Source organism: Globicephala melas, chromosome 9 (genome assembly GCF_963455315.2).
Source record: "Globicephala melas chromosome 9, mGloMel1.2, whole genome shotgun sequence".
NCBI lineage: Eukaryota > Metazoa > Chordata > Mammalia > Artiodactyla > Delphinidae > Globicephala > Globicephala melas.
Window position 1 is genome coordinate 95,730,785 of NC_083322.1, and position 17,369 is coordinate 95,748,153.

The following is a 17,369-nucleotide window of genomic DNA, read 5'->3' on the forward strand; positions in this document are numbered from 1 at the left end:
GCCGCTGAGGCGGGGATAATGGCCATACTGTGTTGGTTAGGACTAGGTTCTGCTATAAGTATAAAAAAACTCCAAATAATAGGGCTTCGATCACATAGAAGTGTTTTTTTCTTTTTTTATAAATTTATTTATTTATTTTTGGCTGTGTTGGGTCTTCGTTGCTGCGCGTGGGCTTTCTCTAGTTGTGGCGAGCGGGGGCTACTCTTTGTTGCGGTGCGGGGGCTTCTCATTGTGGTGGCTTCTCTTGTTGCAGAGCACGGGCTCTAGGCGCATGGGCTTCAGTAGTGATGGCACGTATGCTCAGTAGTTTTGGCTCGCGGGCTCTAGAGCAGAGGCTCAGTAGTTGTGGCGCACGGGCTTAGCTGCTCCGCGGCATGTGGGACCTTCCGGGACCAGGGATCGAACCCGTGTCCCCTGCATTGGCAGGCGGACTCTTAACCACTGCGCCACCAGGGAAGCCCGATTACATAGAATTTTATTTCTCTTCTTGTGGACAGGAGGTCTAGCTGTCGTGGGGTGCCCCCAAGTGTCAGGGACCCAGCTGGGTCCAGCTCACGCCCCCCCCACAACAGCCCTGGGGGTCGTATGCCAGGAGGGGAGGTAAAGAAGGGCACACATCTGTCTCTTAAGGGCAAAACTGATATCCACTGGGTCACACCTATTGGCAAGGAGGCTGAGAAGTGTAGACTTTACTCTGGGGCTAGAGGCTGGCAATGAGGAGTCTGCCACGTGTGGCCCTGGAAGGTAACTCCACAGTGCCTGGTGCAGGAGTGCTCAACAAGCATCAGGTGCTGTTCACATCCAGCCCTGCCTCTCCTTCACAGATGAGGAAACCGAGTCCCAGAGAGGGAGCAGGGGTCGTTCAAGGTCACTCACCTACACGATGAGTGTGGCCCCCTGACTCCCAGGCCTGCTCCTTTGCCGCGGAGAAGCCCTCCCCGAGCACGGTGCCTCCCTCTGCATCTCCACATTCCTGGCCTTTCAGGCCAGAAGAGTCTAGAAGGCTCACTGCAAAGAGGCAAGTGTATGTAGACCTATTATTTACTAGTCTTTCCAGTGTAACTGCATCGTTGCTGCAGTGAAATCAGAGCAAAGCACCAACACTGAGATCTCTCGGATCAACTCAGTCACCCAAACTGGGGAACTGGACCTCTCAGCCTGCTGGGAGAGGGCCTGGACCAGAGGGTGGGCGAGGTGGGCTATGGGGAGAGTGACAGCTATCAGACCCTGTTGGCTAATTCTCTGGACAGGCCACATCTTCTGGAGAAGCAGACGGATCGCAGATTTCTCATGCCAGGGCAGAACTGATAAAAAAGGCTGTCTCTAACTTTATCAGTGGTGTCAAAATGGCTAAAGAAAGAATGTGAGCCCTGCCTCTGAGATGGGGTGGAGGCAGGGCAGGGACTGGGGCCCGGGCTGGGGGCTGCACAGTCTCAGGATAAAATTAGAAAATACAGCGAACAGGGGCCTGGATCCACCCTGACCATGCGCTGCACACCTGGCCAGCCCGGTGAGGCCACTCTGTCCCCACCCTCCCATCCCCCACTCCCCACCCGCTCCAGCGAGGCTGAGGCTCCGGTGGGATGGAGCTTCAGGCGAAGCTGGGGTGATAATTCAAAGAACATCTCCTGCCAACCCAGAAAACCTCTCCACCAAAGTCACAAGAAAGAAGACAGATGCGTTACTGAATAAGCACGAAGCCAGGACTCTGCTCATCACAGAGATGGCAGAGCAGGAAGTAGTCTCGCCCCTTTCATGCCAGTTCAACCCATCTGTCCTCGTCCTCAAGAGAAACAGAAACCAGTCCTGAGTGAGAGGCCTGGCAGCACTGTCTGTCACACAGCTCACCCGCCGCCCACCCCGCCCTGCCCCACTGGGACTGAGGGGGCCACCTGCGTTTGCTAACTGCCTTTATCTGGAGGAAGAGCAAACTTCTCATCTCTTTACAACTGGAAGCAGGCTTGCAAGCCGGGCCATGGAAATCAAGCTCCTACCACACAGGGCATCTGGGCGAGGGGGGTGCAACCTCTCTCCAGAGAGATGCCCCCAGGTTCTTGGGAGACGGTCCAGCGTTGTCAAACTGGCAAGAGGCTGATTTAGCTTTTAAACAGATTTACACACACACACACACACACACACACACACACACACACACAGAAAGAACTTACAAGTTTTCTAAAGGAAATGCTCTAAGGAAGGGGAGGAGAGTGTTTACTTTCTTTGCATCAGCGTGTATTAACTTTTTCTCATTTTTAATTTGTATTTGCCTTTGCAGCCATCTCTGCTTGCACCACTCAAAGCCCAAGGGACTCAGCAGCACAGCGGGTCAGCCCTGGCTCGAGGCCCTCCTGCGGGTCTTACTGAGGACAGTAGCCTGAGAGACAGCTGCTCCGCGAGCTCCTTGGAACTGCTCTGAAGAGGAAGGCGAGAAGCCAGTTTATATATGACTTTTTTGGCTAGGAGATACATGTAGTCAAGCATACATCTTGGTAAAAGATTACTCCTAGTCACAAAGGACAAAGGATGTGTGACTCCTAGTCACAAATCAAGTTAATGATTCTAGTACTTTTCAATATATGGGAAGATGCAGGAATCTGGGGTTATTGGAATCCTTCCTGAGATGTGCATCTAACTATCTAGGGGCCGGTTATCCAAAGCACAGAATGCTTCCTCCTGTCTTCCATCCGGATGGTGGGCGACCGCAGTGGGCTGTGACTTGTAGAACTGGGTGGTGAACGACGCTTTTTGTTCTTTGTTCACACACCCATGATGTTTTTGGTCTGTTTCAGAGTCTTTCACAATTTTTCCTTGAAGAGGCTTGAATTATAAAATCATCGCTTACTTCTTTTTTTTTAATTTATTAATTTTTGAACTTTATTTTTTTAATATTTGGAGCTTTTTATCAGTCATTTTTCTACAGTTATCATGGTTTATTTTATTTTATTTATTTATTTTTGACTGCATTGGGTCTTTGTTGCTGCGCCAGGCTTTCTCTAGTTGCGGCGAGCAAGGGCTACTCTCCCTTGTAGCGTGCAGGCTTCTCATTGTGGTGGCCTCTCTTGTGGAACATGAGCTCTAGCTGTGCGGGCTTCAGTAGCTGTGGCGCTCAGGCTCAGTAGTTGTGGCGCACGGGCTTAGTTGCTCCGTGGTATGTGGGATCTTCCTGGACCAGGGCTCGAACCCGTGTCCCCTGCATTGGCAGGTGGATTCCTAACCACTGTCCCCCCAGGGAAGCCCCATCCCTTACTTCTTGAAATCAGTTTGTTGAACAAGCAGAACTCATGAGCTAGAATCATAACACCTGCTTGATGCTTGACTTTTGTTTTTGCTCTGTGTGTGTGTGTGTGTGTGTGTGTGTATGTGAGTGTGTGTGCACGCGCACGCGCGTGCTGTGAGGCTTGCAGGATCTCAGTCCCCTGACCAGGACTGAACCCGGGCCCCAGCAGTGAAAGCACCAAGTCCTAAACACTGGACCGCCAGGGAATTCCCAACACCTGCTTGATCCTGTTCACCCATCTTCCCGGCAAGCATGCTGTGGCGGGGGTAGGGGGCAGAGTCGGGGAGGCTGCCTGCTCTCTGGATGAAGACTCAGGCAGTGCCATGACGTTTGTGATCACGAATAAGTAATAGAAAGGCCATGATAACTTTAAATCTCAATTCGCAATGTAGTAATTAAAATTGCCAAGTCCCAGGTAAACATCCAAACTGAACACCCGTCGGGTGAAATGCCTTTCCTCTTGCTTGCCTTCTGGAGGGAATGTGGTCAGTTCCTCCTTTCTCCCTCACCTCCTCCCGCCTCCCCAGCTGGGGGATTGCAGCAGGGCCTGGAGGGAGTGGGTGGGGGCGGGGGGGAGGCAGAAAGCTCTTACTCAGCATTGCTGGTTCCTGTCCAGAGAAGGACTTCCTGTGTTCTGGGTCTTGCCCAGGTTCAAGCTGTCTCTCTCCCCACTGCCTCTTCCTCCCCCTCCCTGCCGTGGGTGCTCTGGAGGTTGCCCTGCTCCCCCTCCCATTCCCAGGATGAGGCTGGGTGCCCCCCAGCTCCTGGTTTCTGTAGGTGAGGTGGGGACACGAGCAATGCCCTCCAGAGACACCCATTCCCTCTCTCTGGCAGCCTGATCCTTTCACCCCCGAGGCATGAGGCCAATTCCGGAGGATTTCCTTTGGAAGTCTGCGTGTACTCCAGCCCCTCCTTTGGTGACAAGGCACCTCACCTGTTGTGTTTTCAAATGGGTCCCTCGGTGCCTTTCACACGGGGCCCAGCACACCACACGCGCGTGCAGAGATGCCCACCTGAGCCCGTGTGCAGAGATGGGGTCCCAGGAAGGCAGAGTCCCCGGGCTATTGGCAGATGTTCGCTGAGCAGAGGCCCGTCGCGTGGCTCGATCCGGGCCTGGTGGAGACGGGCGTAAAGCTCTGGGTTTCCTCTCCTAGAGGAGTGGCCCTGGGCACCCTCGCAGGCCTCGGCGTCCTCATCTGTAAGCCGGGCACATCCCGGTTCATATGTCACGGGACTGTGTGGGGTGAACGGAGGGGGCCGGTGAGGGCCGGGCTGGTTCTTACAGCAGTCCCTGTGGAGCCCCACCCCATCTGTCACAGACAGGCCACCACTGTGGGTCTAATTCGGAAACAGCGTTTATTGAGGTGTCCCCACAGGCCGGCCCTGAGTCCCAGCCGCTAGCGCCTCGGGCTCACTCTTCCTTCTCGTCCCCATGGGTGATGATGTAGCACAGGGACTTGTAGTCGATGTTCCCGGCCAGGTCCATAGGCGTCAGGGCGAACATCTGCTCCACCTGGGGAGGCACTGGTGAGACGCCGCCCAGCCAGGGCGTCCTGGGGGCTGGTGCCCGTGACCCGAGGGAGGCCTGAGACCCTTCGCCCCGCCCCTGGGGCTGTACGCTGCCCCTTAGCGTTTTCAGCCGGAGGCTGGGGCAGGAGCGAAGGGTGCCGTGGGTCTCAGGGCCCACCCTGGCCACGGGCCCGGCCCCCTCCCCTCCCCTCCCCCTCCCCAGTGTAGGAAACCTCTTCCAGATCCTGAGGTGCACCGCACTCTCCCGCCTGGGCCTCTGCACACACAGCTCACCCAGCCTGCACCCTCCTCCTTTTCTGATTCCATGTCCTTCACCCTCCAGATCCCAAGAGAGGTGGCACCTCCCCGGAAAGCTGGGCCCTACGCCCACGAGGGCAGTGGGTCACCGAGACCTCCCCAGGGCCCTGCGGGCTGGGGGCCCTGCGAAGGGGCCTGGAGGGGTGTCGAAGGAGCCGGAATCTTCACCTCGGCCAGAGAGAACTTGTCCGCCTGGGTCAGGAGAAGCTGCTTGAACCTGGAGGAGGTGGGGAGCAGTGGGGAGGGCCTTGGGGCGGCCGATCCGGGAGGGGAAAATGGGGGCTCCCCTGGCCCAGGTGGCCACCCCCCCAAAAGCAGAGCGGGCCCCAAAGTCCAGGTGGCCACCCTCACAAGGCGACCCTCCGCCCTCCCTGCTTCCATCCAACATGGTGCCCCCGGCACTCGCCCTGCTGCTCCCACTTACTCGTCCCTGTTTACCACGCCCTTGCCACTGGGGTCAAACAGGCGGAAGGCGCTCAGGATGGCTTCCTCGGGGTCTGTCCCTGGGAGGCCAAGGGGGTCAGGTAAGCAGCCACACTGCCATCCTCCCGGTCCCACCCAGGAGGAACCCAGGGTGCAGGGGGAGTCCTCCAGTCCCAGAGAAGCGAGAGGGTGTTCCGACAGAAAGCGCCCCTCGGGGCTCAGAGGCGCCAGGAGCGGCTGTCCTTCTGAGATGGGCGAGCCTGGCAGGGAGACTAGGATTGGGGATTTGGGACTGGAATCTGAAGGCATATTTCCCAACCCTGAGACTTGGAGTGATCAGTGCTCATGGGTCTGGAATGCAGAGGTGGCCCCTACAACCTCTGGGCGGGCGAGGGCCAGGTACGGTATGGAAGGGGTCTGGGTGGGATTCAGGCCGGGTCCAGGCAGGGTCCAGGTGGGGTTCAAGCTCGCTGCCTGGCCAGGGGGATCCAGAGCCGCCCCAGGCTCACCGTTGAGCTTCTCTCCAAAGAGTGTGAGGAAGACTGTGAAGTTGATGGGCCCCTTCCCTTCCTGCAGCATGGCATCCAGCTCCTCTTCTGGGACATTCACCTTCCCTGGTGGGGCGGGATGTGAAATGGACACAGGGACCTTGAGTGTCCCCGAGTAGGGCCTGGGCTGCCCCTCCCTCCTTCCCAGGGTAGAGAGTGAGAGGCAGCTCGGGGTGGGGGAGGTGAAGTGGAAGGAAAGTGTGATGGGGGAGGGGGTGTGATGGGGGAGGGGTGTGAGAGGAGGCGGGAGGGTGAGCCGGGAGAAGAATACAGGCTGGGGCGCTGCCTGTTGAGAGCCTGCCCATCCCCTCTCAGCGGGCTCCCCCCAGCCCAGCAGCTCTGAGCCGGGACCCTGGTGCCAGCAGGGCCGGGCCGGGCGGGAGGTGGATGCCCTCACCTAGCTGCGAGTAGGTCTCTCGAAGGTCCGACTTGCAGATGATGCCGTCACGATTCTGGTCGATGCAGCTGAAGGCCTGTGAGGTGCAGGCTATAGTCTGCAGGTGGGAGCAGTCCCCACCCGGGGGAGGCGGGAGGTAGGGGCATCCTGGGTGGTGGGAGGAGCAAGGACAGGGGCCAGGACCACTGACCTACAGAGAAGAGGGGTGTGCTGGGGGCAGGGTGTCCGGATGGGTCCCAGGTTGTTGGGGGTAGGGCACTCACTTCCTTGAACTCCTGGATCTGGGCTTGCTCAAACATGGAAAAGACGTTGGAAGAGCCTCGCTGGGCCTGCTTGGTGGCCGCAGCCTTGCCCCGGGTCCCCGCCTTCCTGCTGGCCTGCAACACAGTGGGAGCGGAGGGGTCCTCTCCCCAGCTCCCCGAGGACTCCCTGCCACGGACCTCCCCAGAGCATTCCCGGGAGAGCCCGGGTCAGGGTCCTCTTCCTGTCCCTGGAGACCGTCTCTCCGGGCCCAACACAAGCACAGAAGTCACTGGCTTCGCTCCCCCAGCCCAAAGGACAGCACCTGGGGGGCCGCTGGCCTTGAGTCCCCCCCACCTGGCACTCACCATCGTCTCTCTCTGCAGCAGCCTGGTTGCTGCGAGGGGCCCACAGCCCCCTTTATGTCTCAGCCTTATCACCTGGAGCGTACCAAATAAGGACAGGAGGAGAGGATAGGCCCAAACTTGGCAGCCTCTGCCTGGGCTGGGGGAGGACAGGGCCCCCGAGCAGATTCCAGCCACGTTCCTGGCGACCTTCAGGCCCCCCCCCCTGCCCTGTGACATCCGGGTGTCTACCCACCCTGACAGCACCGGGTGAAACGCCTCCTGAGAGCAGAGTCGCAACTCTCACCACTCTCATGCTGAATGAGGGGCCCCTGTAACCCCACCTGACTGTCCTTCCTGCAGTTCCAGCCCAGAACCCACTCAGGCCAAGAGGACAGCAGTGGTGTGGGGGCTGGCCCGGGGCCCCCACTGGGCTTAGGAGGGCAGTTGGTGGTTCTGAGGATGGTCTCTGGCCTGAGACCCCTGGGGATTCCCAGAGGTTTTGCTGAAGATGCTTGGCCCTGGCCTCTGGCCCCTCTGACCAAGGGGCAGAAGCCAGCCCTGAGCTGCCTGTGACCCCAAACAGAGCCTCCACGTGATGCTTTTGGAGCACGGAGCACTGCCTGGACCCCAAGCATCCCCTGGGATCCCCATGAAAGTGGGTCACGAGCCCTTCTTGTGGGGCTCAACCGCAGAGTGAGGGGCCCAGGCTCCGTCCGCTGTGCCAGAGCAGCAGCCTCGAGGCTCCTTGCAGGCCCGGGGCAGACAGGGGCTGGGGGGCTGGGGACCGCCCAGAGCAGGAGTGGGCTGCTGGCTGCTCCCTGAACCGGGTACAGGAGACGGCCCACTGGGGTGAGGAATGCAGGGAGGCCAGCTGGGAGAGCAGGGTTCTCATCCATCAGCCCCAATGTCCCTTTTGTATAGCAAGTAAGTATTTTATAACACCTCCTTTACTCTCCTGAAATGAAATTCATAGGCTATACAAGCTACCTCCATGGAGAATTGTAAAAAGAAAAAAAAAACAAAAAACAATACAATGCCCTAAACCATAACATAAAGGACAGCTAGGAAATAATTTATGGTAAAATGAGATCAAATACTGCAGCTGAATGGTGGAACACGAGTACATTACTACTGATAATGAAGTCATCAGATGCTCACACAAACTTCTGATGCATAATTTAGACTCGAGAGAACTAAATTCCACATGAGGCATACCAGGAAACGAGAGAGCATCTCAAGGAGGATGTGACAACTCAAAATCACAACTGGGGTTAAGTTCTGAATAAAACAACACAGTCATTCCAGATTTGCTGGATAGTTTCCCTCATTGAAAAGTGAGTGGAATACACCCTACTATATACAAAATAGATAATCAACAAGGACCTACTGTATGGCACAAGGAACTCTACTCAATGCTCTGTAATAACCTATATGGGAAAAGAATCTGAAAAAGAATGGATATATGTATAACTGAATCACTTTGCTGTACACCTGAAACTAACACAACGTTGTAAATCAACTATAGTCCAATATAAAATAAAAGTTAAATTAAAAAAAGATGATAACATCCAAATACCTGAAAAAAAAGTGCGTGTATGTTAAAATCTTACGAATACGTGTTCATAAGTAACTGGTCTTAGGCCCTAGGCTTGACTAACTTGAAGTAGGCATTTCATTCAGGACCAAATTGGAAAGACCGCAGAAATCATGTGACTTCTTATAATCCTGGCCTCCCACTGCAGTCACTGTCACAACCCAAGTGGCTCCAAGGGATCCCCTGTTGAGACCGACCTGCAGCAGGACCAGTCCCAAGAACCAGCCGTGCCCCTTCCCAGAGCAGCCCCACTCCTTCCCTGACACTCCCTTGGAGCTCTCGGAGACCTCAGAACCACACCCCGCATCCCACAGGCTGGTGGGCAGAGGCCTGGGTAAGTCCAGGACCTCTGACCACACCCCGCCACACCACCCCATTCCTGTTCCTAAGGCCCGGTCTGTCACTCTTCACAATCCCTGGCATAGCTCTGTGGAGAGGATGGCAAACTCCAAAACACGCCTAGGCCTGCAGAGTGTCTGTGTACATGTGACCACGTCTATATGTTTACTGTCCCACAGTCTTATACACAGAGATCAAAGAATGGTGGACAAGGTCATGTTCTAAACTTTTAATTAAAAAAACCCACACAGTCCCAGGTTGGGCATGGAGAGGTTGGTGTGGTACATGGAGGTCTGGTGAGAAGAAAGAGGCCTGGGTTGTCCCTTGGGGGTGTGCTGAGTGCTGCTGGGGTTTCTGAGTGCCCAGCGCCGTGGGAGCCGAGGACTCGATCCCGGAGATGCTCCCAGGCCTGTCTGTGGGTAGGGGGACTCCTCCTCTTCCTGGGCCCCTCTGGGCAGGGGCTTTGGGGACTGTCTCTTGCACCTCCTGTGAGGGTCCATCCCAGAACCGGAAACCACTCAGGGATGGCAGGATGGGAGGGAAAAGGCTGCCATCTCCAGGCCTCGGGGTACCCACAGCCTCCAACATGGAGCTGGTCCCTTCCATTTCCCAGGCCTGGGTGATCTGCAGCTCCCCGGGGCCCCCTGTGGAGCCCAGGTCTAGGTCTGGCCAGGTCATGAGGGCTGCCTCTCTATGTGGGCTGGGTTCCCAGGGAAGCCAGGCTATGGTAGAGTCCAGAGTGCACCCCCTTCCCAGAGCAAGGGCTGAGCCAGGCTGAAAGCTCCAAGAGGCAAGCAGTGCAGAAATGCAACAAAATCCTGAGTTAATAACTCCCTTCTGGGCCCCTGATTGCAGCAAGAAAGGTGAGGTACTTTGGGGGTTCTCCATTCCTGTTCATCTCAGCCCCCAACCCAGTCAGGGCCCTAGGGCTATCCTACCAACTGACCCTGAGAGAAGAGCCCTGCTCAGGGCCTCACCGCATCCCCAAAGAAGCTTTCCCCATCTCCTGGGGTGACAGCGGGGATGGGAGGCATCCAAGGTCCTTACAAGGAGAAGCCTCTTGACTGGACCAGGTTGGGGGGACCTGTAGGAAGTGTGTCCCCTGGAGCCCAGGTCTAGTAGCGGCCACAGCCTCCTCCTTGCCTTGCAGCCTTTATTCTCACTGGCCCAGCATGCAGGCCTTCTTACAGGCCACCGCGGAGATCAAGGCCGCACCCCGGCCGCTGCCCTCCTCCGACTCGATGAAGGTGATTTCACAGCTGGGCGTCAGCCTGCGCACGCCGGCGTGGAACCGCTCCTTGAAGCTGAGCAGGGGGCAAGCGGGGCTGCGGTTAGTTAACGCGCTTAAGACAGGGCAGGGGGTAAGCCAAGGGGAACCTCCCCCTGAGTCTGTGCGCTTAGGGGAGCGAGGAGATTAAGAATCCTTGGGACCTCGGAGAGCATCCGTTTCGGCCTGCATATCATAGATGGAGACGGATGCCCGGGCTCTGCCCTTAGGAGGCGAATTCACAAGAGGGAGGCTGGACCCGGCGGGGAGGTGCAGACGGCTAAGCGGGCCCACCTGGGGTGCAGCTTGTACACTGAGCCGTCCACGCCCACGGTGATGCGCATCACGTCCTCGCTGCGGCTCTCGCGCATGCGGTTGATGACGCCCGCCAGCCCCGCGGCGCACATGCGCGCGGCGCGGGTGGACACGCTCTCGCAGGCACGGCGCACGATGTCGCAGTCGGTGGCCGACGGCCTCAGCCCCAGCGTGCTCAGGATGTTGTAGATCTGCTTGCGGTCGCCCGAGTCACTGCGGGGCGGGGACAGGAGGGCGTCGCGGGAGGGTCACTTGGTCCCGGACCAGCCCGATCCCCACAGCGGCGGCTTCTTCTCCTCCCCCTGGCCACCTCTCCCAGGCAAAGCGCTTTTGGGGCTCGGGCTTCCGAGCGGAGCAGGTCTGACTCCGCCAGGGACCAGCAGTAATCTGGTCATTACTCCTCTCTCTAAACCCAGGGTTTCCGCCCTAACGTGGGTGACACTGCCGCGCCTCGGGGCTGTTGCGTGGATGAAGTGAGACGAGGTCCACAGCGGGTGGGAAGCACAGAGAGGACGCCTGGTCTCCGTCAGCTGCCTGACGCTGGGTTCCCCTGGGGGCTGAAGGCTACTACTGCCACGGTTGCCCCACCCCGGAACCTTACCAGGTCCTGGGCTCCTACCCCCTGACCTCACCAGGGCCCCGCCCCTGCGTTCTGAGCCCCGCCCGGGCCCCGTCCGCACGCCCCGTGGGTCTGGGTCCAGGACCCACCCCGCGCACGCCACCCCTGTACCCCACCCTTCGACCCCGCGCATCTGCGCACCTCTCCACCTGCGACACGAAGCGTGTCTCGAAGGCGCTGCGCGTGCGCAGCTTCTCCGAGGCCTCCCCATGGAAGAGCAGGTTCTCGTCCACAAGCTTCAGCAGGACGAGCCGCACCAGCTCGCCCATGTACTTGCCGCCGATGAGCTTCTCGTACCTGGACAGAGAGCAGCCGGGTCACCCCCAGGAGGGAGGTCCCCACCAGCAGGCAGAGGCCAGCCACCACCCCCAGTCACGGCCACGAGGAGGCCATGTGGGACGCTGTGACCACCCCCCGCCTTGGCAAAACCGGGTTCATGCCCGTTCCCACATTTATCAACAGGGGCTTTGGGGCCTTGGGAGAACGCTCTACTGTGGGGCCTCGGTTCAGTCCCTCTGAGGCCAACCTCAGGGAGGACCCTGCGCTGAGCCCACTTGGGTTTTCCCACAGCTGTGGAACGAGTGCTGTTCTCATCACCCAGTGTCAGCTGGGGGAGCTCAGGCTTAGAGCGGCTAGTGACCAGCCTTGGGCGGGCCTCTGCTCACTTGCTAGGGCTCCTAGGCCCCTGCGCTCCTGGAATCCACGGAGTTGGCCCGGTGGCGCTAGAGTCTGTAAACCTCCGTATTTTCATCTTGTAACACATTGAATACTACCGACCTAGTAGAGGTTTATGAGAGCCCGAGAGGAAGCTCATGAAAGAATTAGCACGTGCCTGGCGCGCCGCAGAAGGCGGCTGATAAAGGAGAGCCCTGACTCAGGACAAGCTCTGTGAGGGCTGGCTCTCCAGCTGTCCGCGAACCCGCAGCACACCCCCAAATACTATGATTCATTCTGTGAACGTGTTCAGAGCTGTACTTTGGGGAACTCCGGGCTAAACCCACTTAACGTTGCTGGGGGGCGTCTCAGAGCCTTCCTGTGCCAGGGGTCACCTGTCGGAAGCGGGGAGGTTCCTGCTCATCTATCCACAGACCCTCTTTTTTTTTTTTTGGAGTCTTAGTTTGGCCACACTGCGCGGCATGTGGGATACGACCAGGGATGGAACCCACGCCCCCTGCAGTAGAAGCGCAGAGTCTTAACCACTGGGCCGCAAGGGAAGTCCCCATAGACCCTCTTTTTAAAGACTAATCCTTGGCATCTCTCACTGTTCCCAGTTCACAGAGGGGCACACGCATACGAGCTGAAGGAAGAGAAGAGCCAGCTTACGAAGGGATTGTCAGTTTGCTTTTCCCCAGAGCTGTTTAAAAACAAGCCCATTATCTGCGGGCCGGCCCCATCTGCCGCCAGAGCGGGGCGGGGCCGTCGTGTGGGGAGGGGGAGGGGCGGTCCTTACAGCTGCTGGCCGGGGTTCAGGGAATTCTCGTCCACCACACGGTCGTACTCCAGCAGGAACTCGTCCAGCTCGCCCGAGTCCCCGAAGGCACCCCACTCGGTGTTGACACACATGCGGCCCTCGTCCCCTTCCACCAGCTCCACGTTCTGCATCTCCTCCATGTAGCAGGCGTTGCAGCCGGTGCCTGCAAGAGGCGGCAGCGTCAGGCTGCACCTGGCGCTGCGCTTCCTGGGATGCCCGCTCTGCTGGGTGCATCCCCCCGGCAGGAAGCCCCGTGTGGCCCTGTCTTCCCAGCTTCCTTGAGCCCTCCACCCCCAGCACTTCCTACATCCCCTGGAGCAAAGGAAACCAGCTCTCCCAAGAGCTGGAAGACCTGGGTTAGCTGTGTGACCTCAGGTAGATAAGCCCAACTCCCCGGGCGGTTCCTCTTCCCCAAGAGGGGTTGGTAACACCTACTCCTATTACCTAGGTAGTTGAGAGAAATGAGGGAAAGAACATGTGTCAGAGTGCTTTGCCAATTAGAGATGGGTATGGGATGTTATGATTTTGTCTTATCTATGCACCACCCTTGTGTTCTGGCACTTTCTAAGCATGTGTTTGAGCTCCTCTGTACCAGGCTCCATTGTGGGGAGGAGGCGGGCACCCAGAGGTGAGTATGTCACAGCGTGGGCCCTTGGGAGCAGCACACGGGCCATTGCAGGCGGGCCTGGCTAAGGAATTTGTAATTTGCAGGGTCCCATGCAAAGTGAAAACATGGGGTCCTTTGTTCATAAACTGAGAGTTTCAAAATGGTGACAGCAGAGCTTCAATCTGAACGTGACTGCACACCCCTCAAGCCATCAGAGACAGCAACTCAGTCATGCCAACCTCACACCAGCAGTGGAGCTGCCTGGAATTCAGGCCCAGTGATGCCGGGCCTTCCAAGTTTTTGTGGGGAAAAAACAGAAATCCAGACTTTGATATGGTTTCTCCCAGTGTTTAGTGCTTGGTGATTATCATAAACATGTTTCTAAGCACATCAGGGCAGATGCGACCACGCGCCACTCTGCCATCTCTGCTCCAGATGGGGCGAGCCCGAGGCAAGCGGCTGTAGAGCCCAGGTGGTGGTGTCTTGGGGAACCGGAGAGAGCCAGGGGAGCACTGCCAGGGCCCTTGGAGCTCCTGTTTAGGTGTGGACTTATAGAACTTTCCTATCAAACTCTCAGAGGAAAACATAGGCAGAACACTCTATGACATAAATCACAGCAAGATCCTTTTTGACCCACCTCCTAGAGAAATGGAAATAAAAACAAAAATAAACAAATGGGACCTAATGAAACTTCAAAGCTTTTGCACAGCAAAGGAAACTAAACAAAACCAAAAGACAACCCTCAGAATGGGAGAAAATATTTGCAAACGAAGCAACTGACAAAGGATTAATCTCCAAAATTTACAAGCAGCTCATGCAGCTCAATATCAGAAAAACAAACAACCCAATCCAGAAATGGGCAGAAGACCTAAACAGACATTTCTCCAAAGAAGATATACAGATTGCCAACAAATACATGAAAGGATGCTCAACATCATTAATCATCAGAGAAATGCAAATCATAACTACAATGAGGTATCATCTCACACCGGTCAGAATGGCCATCATCAAAAAATCTAGAAACAATAAATGCTGGAGAGGGTGTGGAGAAAAGGGAACACGCTTGCACTGCTGCTGGGAATGTGAATTGATATAGCCACTATGGAGAACAGTATGGAGGTTCCTTAAAAAACTACAAATAGAACTACCATACGACCCAGCAATCCCACTACTGGGCATATACCCTGAGAAAACCATAATTCAAAAAGAGTCATGTACCAAAATGTTCATCGCAGCTCTATTTACAATAGCCAGGACATGGAAGCAACCTAAACGTCCATCAACAGATGAATGGATAAAGATGTGGCACATATATACAATGGAATATTAGCCATAAAAAGAAACGAAATTGAGTTACTTGTAGTGAGGTGGATGGACCTAGAGTCTGTCATACAGAGTGAAGTAAGTCAGAAAGAGAAAAACAAATACCGTATGCTAACACATATATATGGAATCTAAGAAAAAATGTCATGAAGAACCTAGGGGCAAGATGGGAGTAAAGACAGACTTACTAGAGAACGGACTCGAGGATATGAGGAGGGGGAAGGGTAAGCTGGGACGAAGTGAGAGAGTGGCATGGACATATATACACTACCAAACATAAAATAGATAGCTAGTGGGAAGCAGCCGCATAGCACAGGGAGATCAGCTCGGGTGCTTTGTGACCACCTAGAGGTGTGGGATAGGGAGGGTGGGAGGGAGATGCAAGAGGGAGGGAATATGGGGATATATGTATACGTATAGCTGATTCACTTTGCTATACAGCAGAAACTAACACACCATTGTAAAGCAATTATACTCCAATAAAGATGTTAAAAAAAAAAAAAGAACTTCCCATCCAAAAGGTGAGAATGGAAGGAGGAGATGTGAGAAACTAGAGGAGAGGCAGAGAGCAGGTCGCCGGCCCCTTAGGACATGTGCATGCAATTGGAGATGGGTCCTAAGAACATAGAAACCCTCAGGGCTGGCCCTGAAGAGGCCGTGGAAGCAAACACATTTAATGCTGACTTTCTGGGAACCAGGGAAATACCCACTCGCCTGTGTGTCCAGTAAACACTCCTCAGTAAACACTCATTGTAAGGCCTTGGGAACTTCTGGGAAAGGCCCTTGGTTGGTGGGAAAGGGCCACTGGGGCCAGTGCTGCCTCCTTTCCTGGTACCTGCCTCCACTTCGGGCAGGGCAGATGGCTGCCCCGGGGTGTGGTAAGACTGTCCAGGGAGGGATGACACCACTCTGGTTTCTCCTCTTCCACTTGGACAAATCTGTCCAGGTCGGTCAACTTACCAGATAAGGTGATTTAATTAAATCCTGATGGGCCAGGTGGACGTGAGCTGGTACACCATCTGAGGCAGTGACTTATGAGTGTTGAAATGCTTCCTACCAATAAACAGCACCTGTTTATTGGTACACCCAGTACCAATGTACATTGGTGTATTGTCTTCCGGGACACCCCTGCTGCTCCCTAGGACCCTGGGCTCCAGCACCTCTGGGGTCCATGACTGGCACAGAGGCCGTGTGCAGCCTGCTGAAGACGGGAAGCCTCGGCCCCGTCTTTGGTGGTGGCCAAGGCCCCTGGGTCAGGCAGGGGGCGCATCCTTACCCACAATCATGCCAACCTCACACCGGCGGTCTTCATAGTAGCAGGAGATCATCGTGGCCACAGTGTCGTTCACCATCGCCACCACGTCCATCTCAAAGTCCTGCCAAGAGGCATAGAGGCAGTGGTGATGGGGCTGGGGGGGTTCTCAGCCTGCTCCAGGCCAGTCCAGCCAGGCGCAGAAGGCAGAGACCCCTTCCTGGGGGGATGCCCAGAAAGCCCTCCCTGGCTTCCCCGCAGGAGGGGAGGGGGAGGGGGCGCAGGGTAGGGGCAGCTGCAGATGCTACTCACCCCTCTCCGTTTGATGGCATCTCGCAGGAGCCCCACGATGTTGTTCCCTTCTGCTCCTGAGGCCTTGAAGCCCTTGGTCCAGTTGAGAAGGATGCCCTGGGGGAAGAGGGGGGGCCTCGGTGGCTGCTGGATGCTGGGGGCAGGCATGAAGGGACGGGAGCTAACTCGGACCACAGGGATGTGTACCCACTTTATAATTAACTTTTCTTTTAAATTAATTTATTCATTTTTATTTATTTATCCGGCTGCACCAGGTCTTGGTTGCAGCACGTGGAATCTTCGTTGTGGCATGCGGGATCCTTAGTTGCGGCATGTGAACTCTTAGTTGTGGCATGTGGGATCTAGTTCCCTGACCAGGGATTGAACCCGGGCCCCCTGCATTGGGAGCGCAGAGTCTTAGCCACTGGACCACCAGGGAAGTCCCTGTGCACCCACTTTAAAGCTGAGGAAACTGTGGCTCAAAGCAGCCGTATAAGTTCAACAAGTGTTGGAGGTAATTTTCTACCAATATCTCATATTTCTGCAGGGCTGGGTCCCAGCCAATTTAAGAATGCTTGTGTAGTTAAGCCCAGGGTCGTCATCCCAGAGTGAGGATGAGGTCCAGAGGGGTGCAGCCAGTAGAAGATCGGGGCTCCTCTCCTGTGTGCACCCTCTGCGTGTGAAGGTCCCACCTGGCCCTCAGTGCCCAGCGGGGACTGGGGCTTGGAAAAGCAATATGAGACGTTGCTCCTGCTCCTGCTTCTGCCAGGAGTACTGACCTGGCTTTCTCTCTGACCCAGAGGCCCTGTGTGTTATGTATAACTGTGCGTATGTTTGGATAATTTACACACACATGTATATATGTATGTATAATCAATGCGTGTGGGTGTGTATGTATCGTTGACCTGGGAATGTGCATATATGTATGATTGACATACGCATATATGCATGCATGTATACTTGCCGTGTAAATATGCATGTGTAATTTACACGTTTATATGCATGTATACTTGATATGTATAATTTACATGTATATATGTATGTATGATTGGCATGTGTAGATATATATGAATATATAACTGGCCCGTGTATATATATGTATGTATAATTTATGTATGCATGAAAATATGCATGTACAATTTATGTGTTTATATGTACGTATAATTGACATGAGTGCATGCATGTGTATAATTTAAATATGTACAGCGCATACATCTATGTGTACAATTCAC

At 55.6% G+C, this 17,369-nt stretch overlaps 2 protein-coding genes across 4 annotated transcripts in view; both read right to left on the bottom strand.

The window, feature by feature from the left end:
• Positions 1–2,203: 2,203 nt before the first annotated feature.
• MYL7 (myosin light chain 7) lies at positions 2,204–9,057 on the bottom strand. Of its 2 annotated transcripts, XM_030871218.3 has the most exons (6): positions 6,736–9,057; positions 6,473–6,548; positions 6,037–6,141; positions 5,529–5,607; positions 5,273–5,321; positions 2,204–4,790 (listed from the first exon to the last, which is right to left on the bottom strand). In XM_030871218.3, the coding sequence occupies exons 1-6, from the start codon at positions 6,769–6,771 to the stop codon at positions 4,689–4,691; spliced, it is 447 nt and encodes a 148-aa protein (XP_030727078.1). In that variant the 5' UTR covers positions 6,772–9,057; the 3' UTR covers positions 2,204–4,688. The 2 variants fall into 2 exon arrangements, with proteins under 2 accessions (XP_030727078.1, XP_030727077.1); XM_030871217.3 differs by having other exon boundaries at positions 2,204–5,321.
• Positions 9,058–9,206: 149 nt separating this feature from the next.
• The window catches only part of GCK (glucokinase), a 55,438-nt gene continuing 47,275 nt past the window's right edge, over positions 9,207–17,369 (bottom strand). For both annotated transcript variants that reach the window (XM_030871212.2, XM_070046266.1), the window contains 6 exons: positions 16,159–16,254; positions 15,871–15,970; positions 12,644–12,827; positions 11,335–11,490; positions 10,554–10,787; positions 9,207–10,296 (listed from right to left, as the gene is read on the bottom strand). In XM_030871212.2, coding sequence (XP_030727072.1) covers positions 10,152–10,296; positions 10,554–10,787; positions 11,335–11,490; positions 12,644–12,827; positions 15,871–15,970; positions 16,159–16,254 — 915 coding nt within the window. In that variant the 3' untranslated portion in view covers positions 9,207–10,151. The remainder of the gene's footprint in view (positions 10,297–10,553; positions 10,788–11,334; positions 11,491–12,643; positions 12,828–15,870; positions 15,971–16,158; positions 16,255–17,369) is intronic.

Bases quoted from the DNA above. Each gene is read 5' to 3' on its own strand.
- MYL7 (XM_030871217.3), bottom strand. From the start codon at position 6,771: ATGTTTGAGCAAGCCCAGATCCAGGAGTTCAAGGAA. The intron at 5,608-6,036 runs GTGAGCCTGGGG...TTGGCCTCCCAG, and splicing joins CTTTGGAGAGAAGCTCAACG to GGACAGACCCCGAGGAAGCC. The intron at 5,322-5,528 runs GTAAGTGGGAGC...CACCTCCTCCAG, and splicing joins GGCGTGGTAAACAGGGACGA to GTTCAAGCAGCTTCTCCTGA.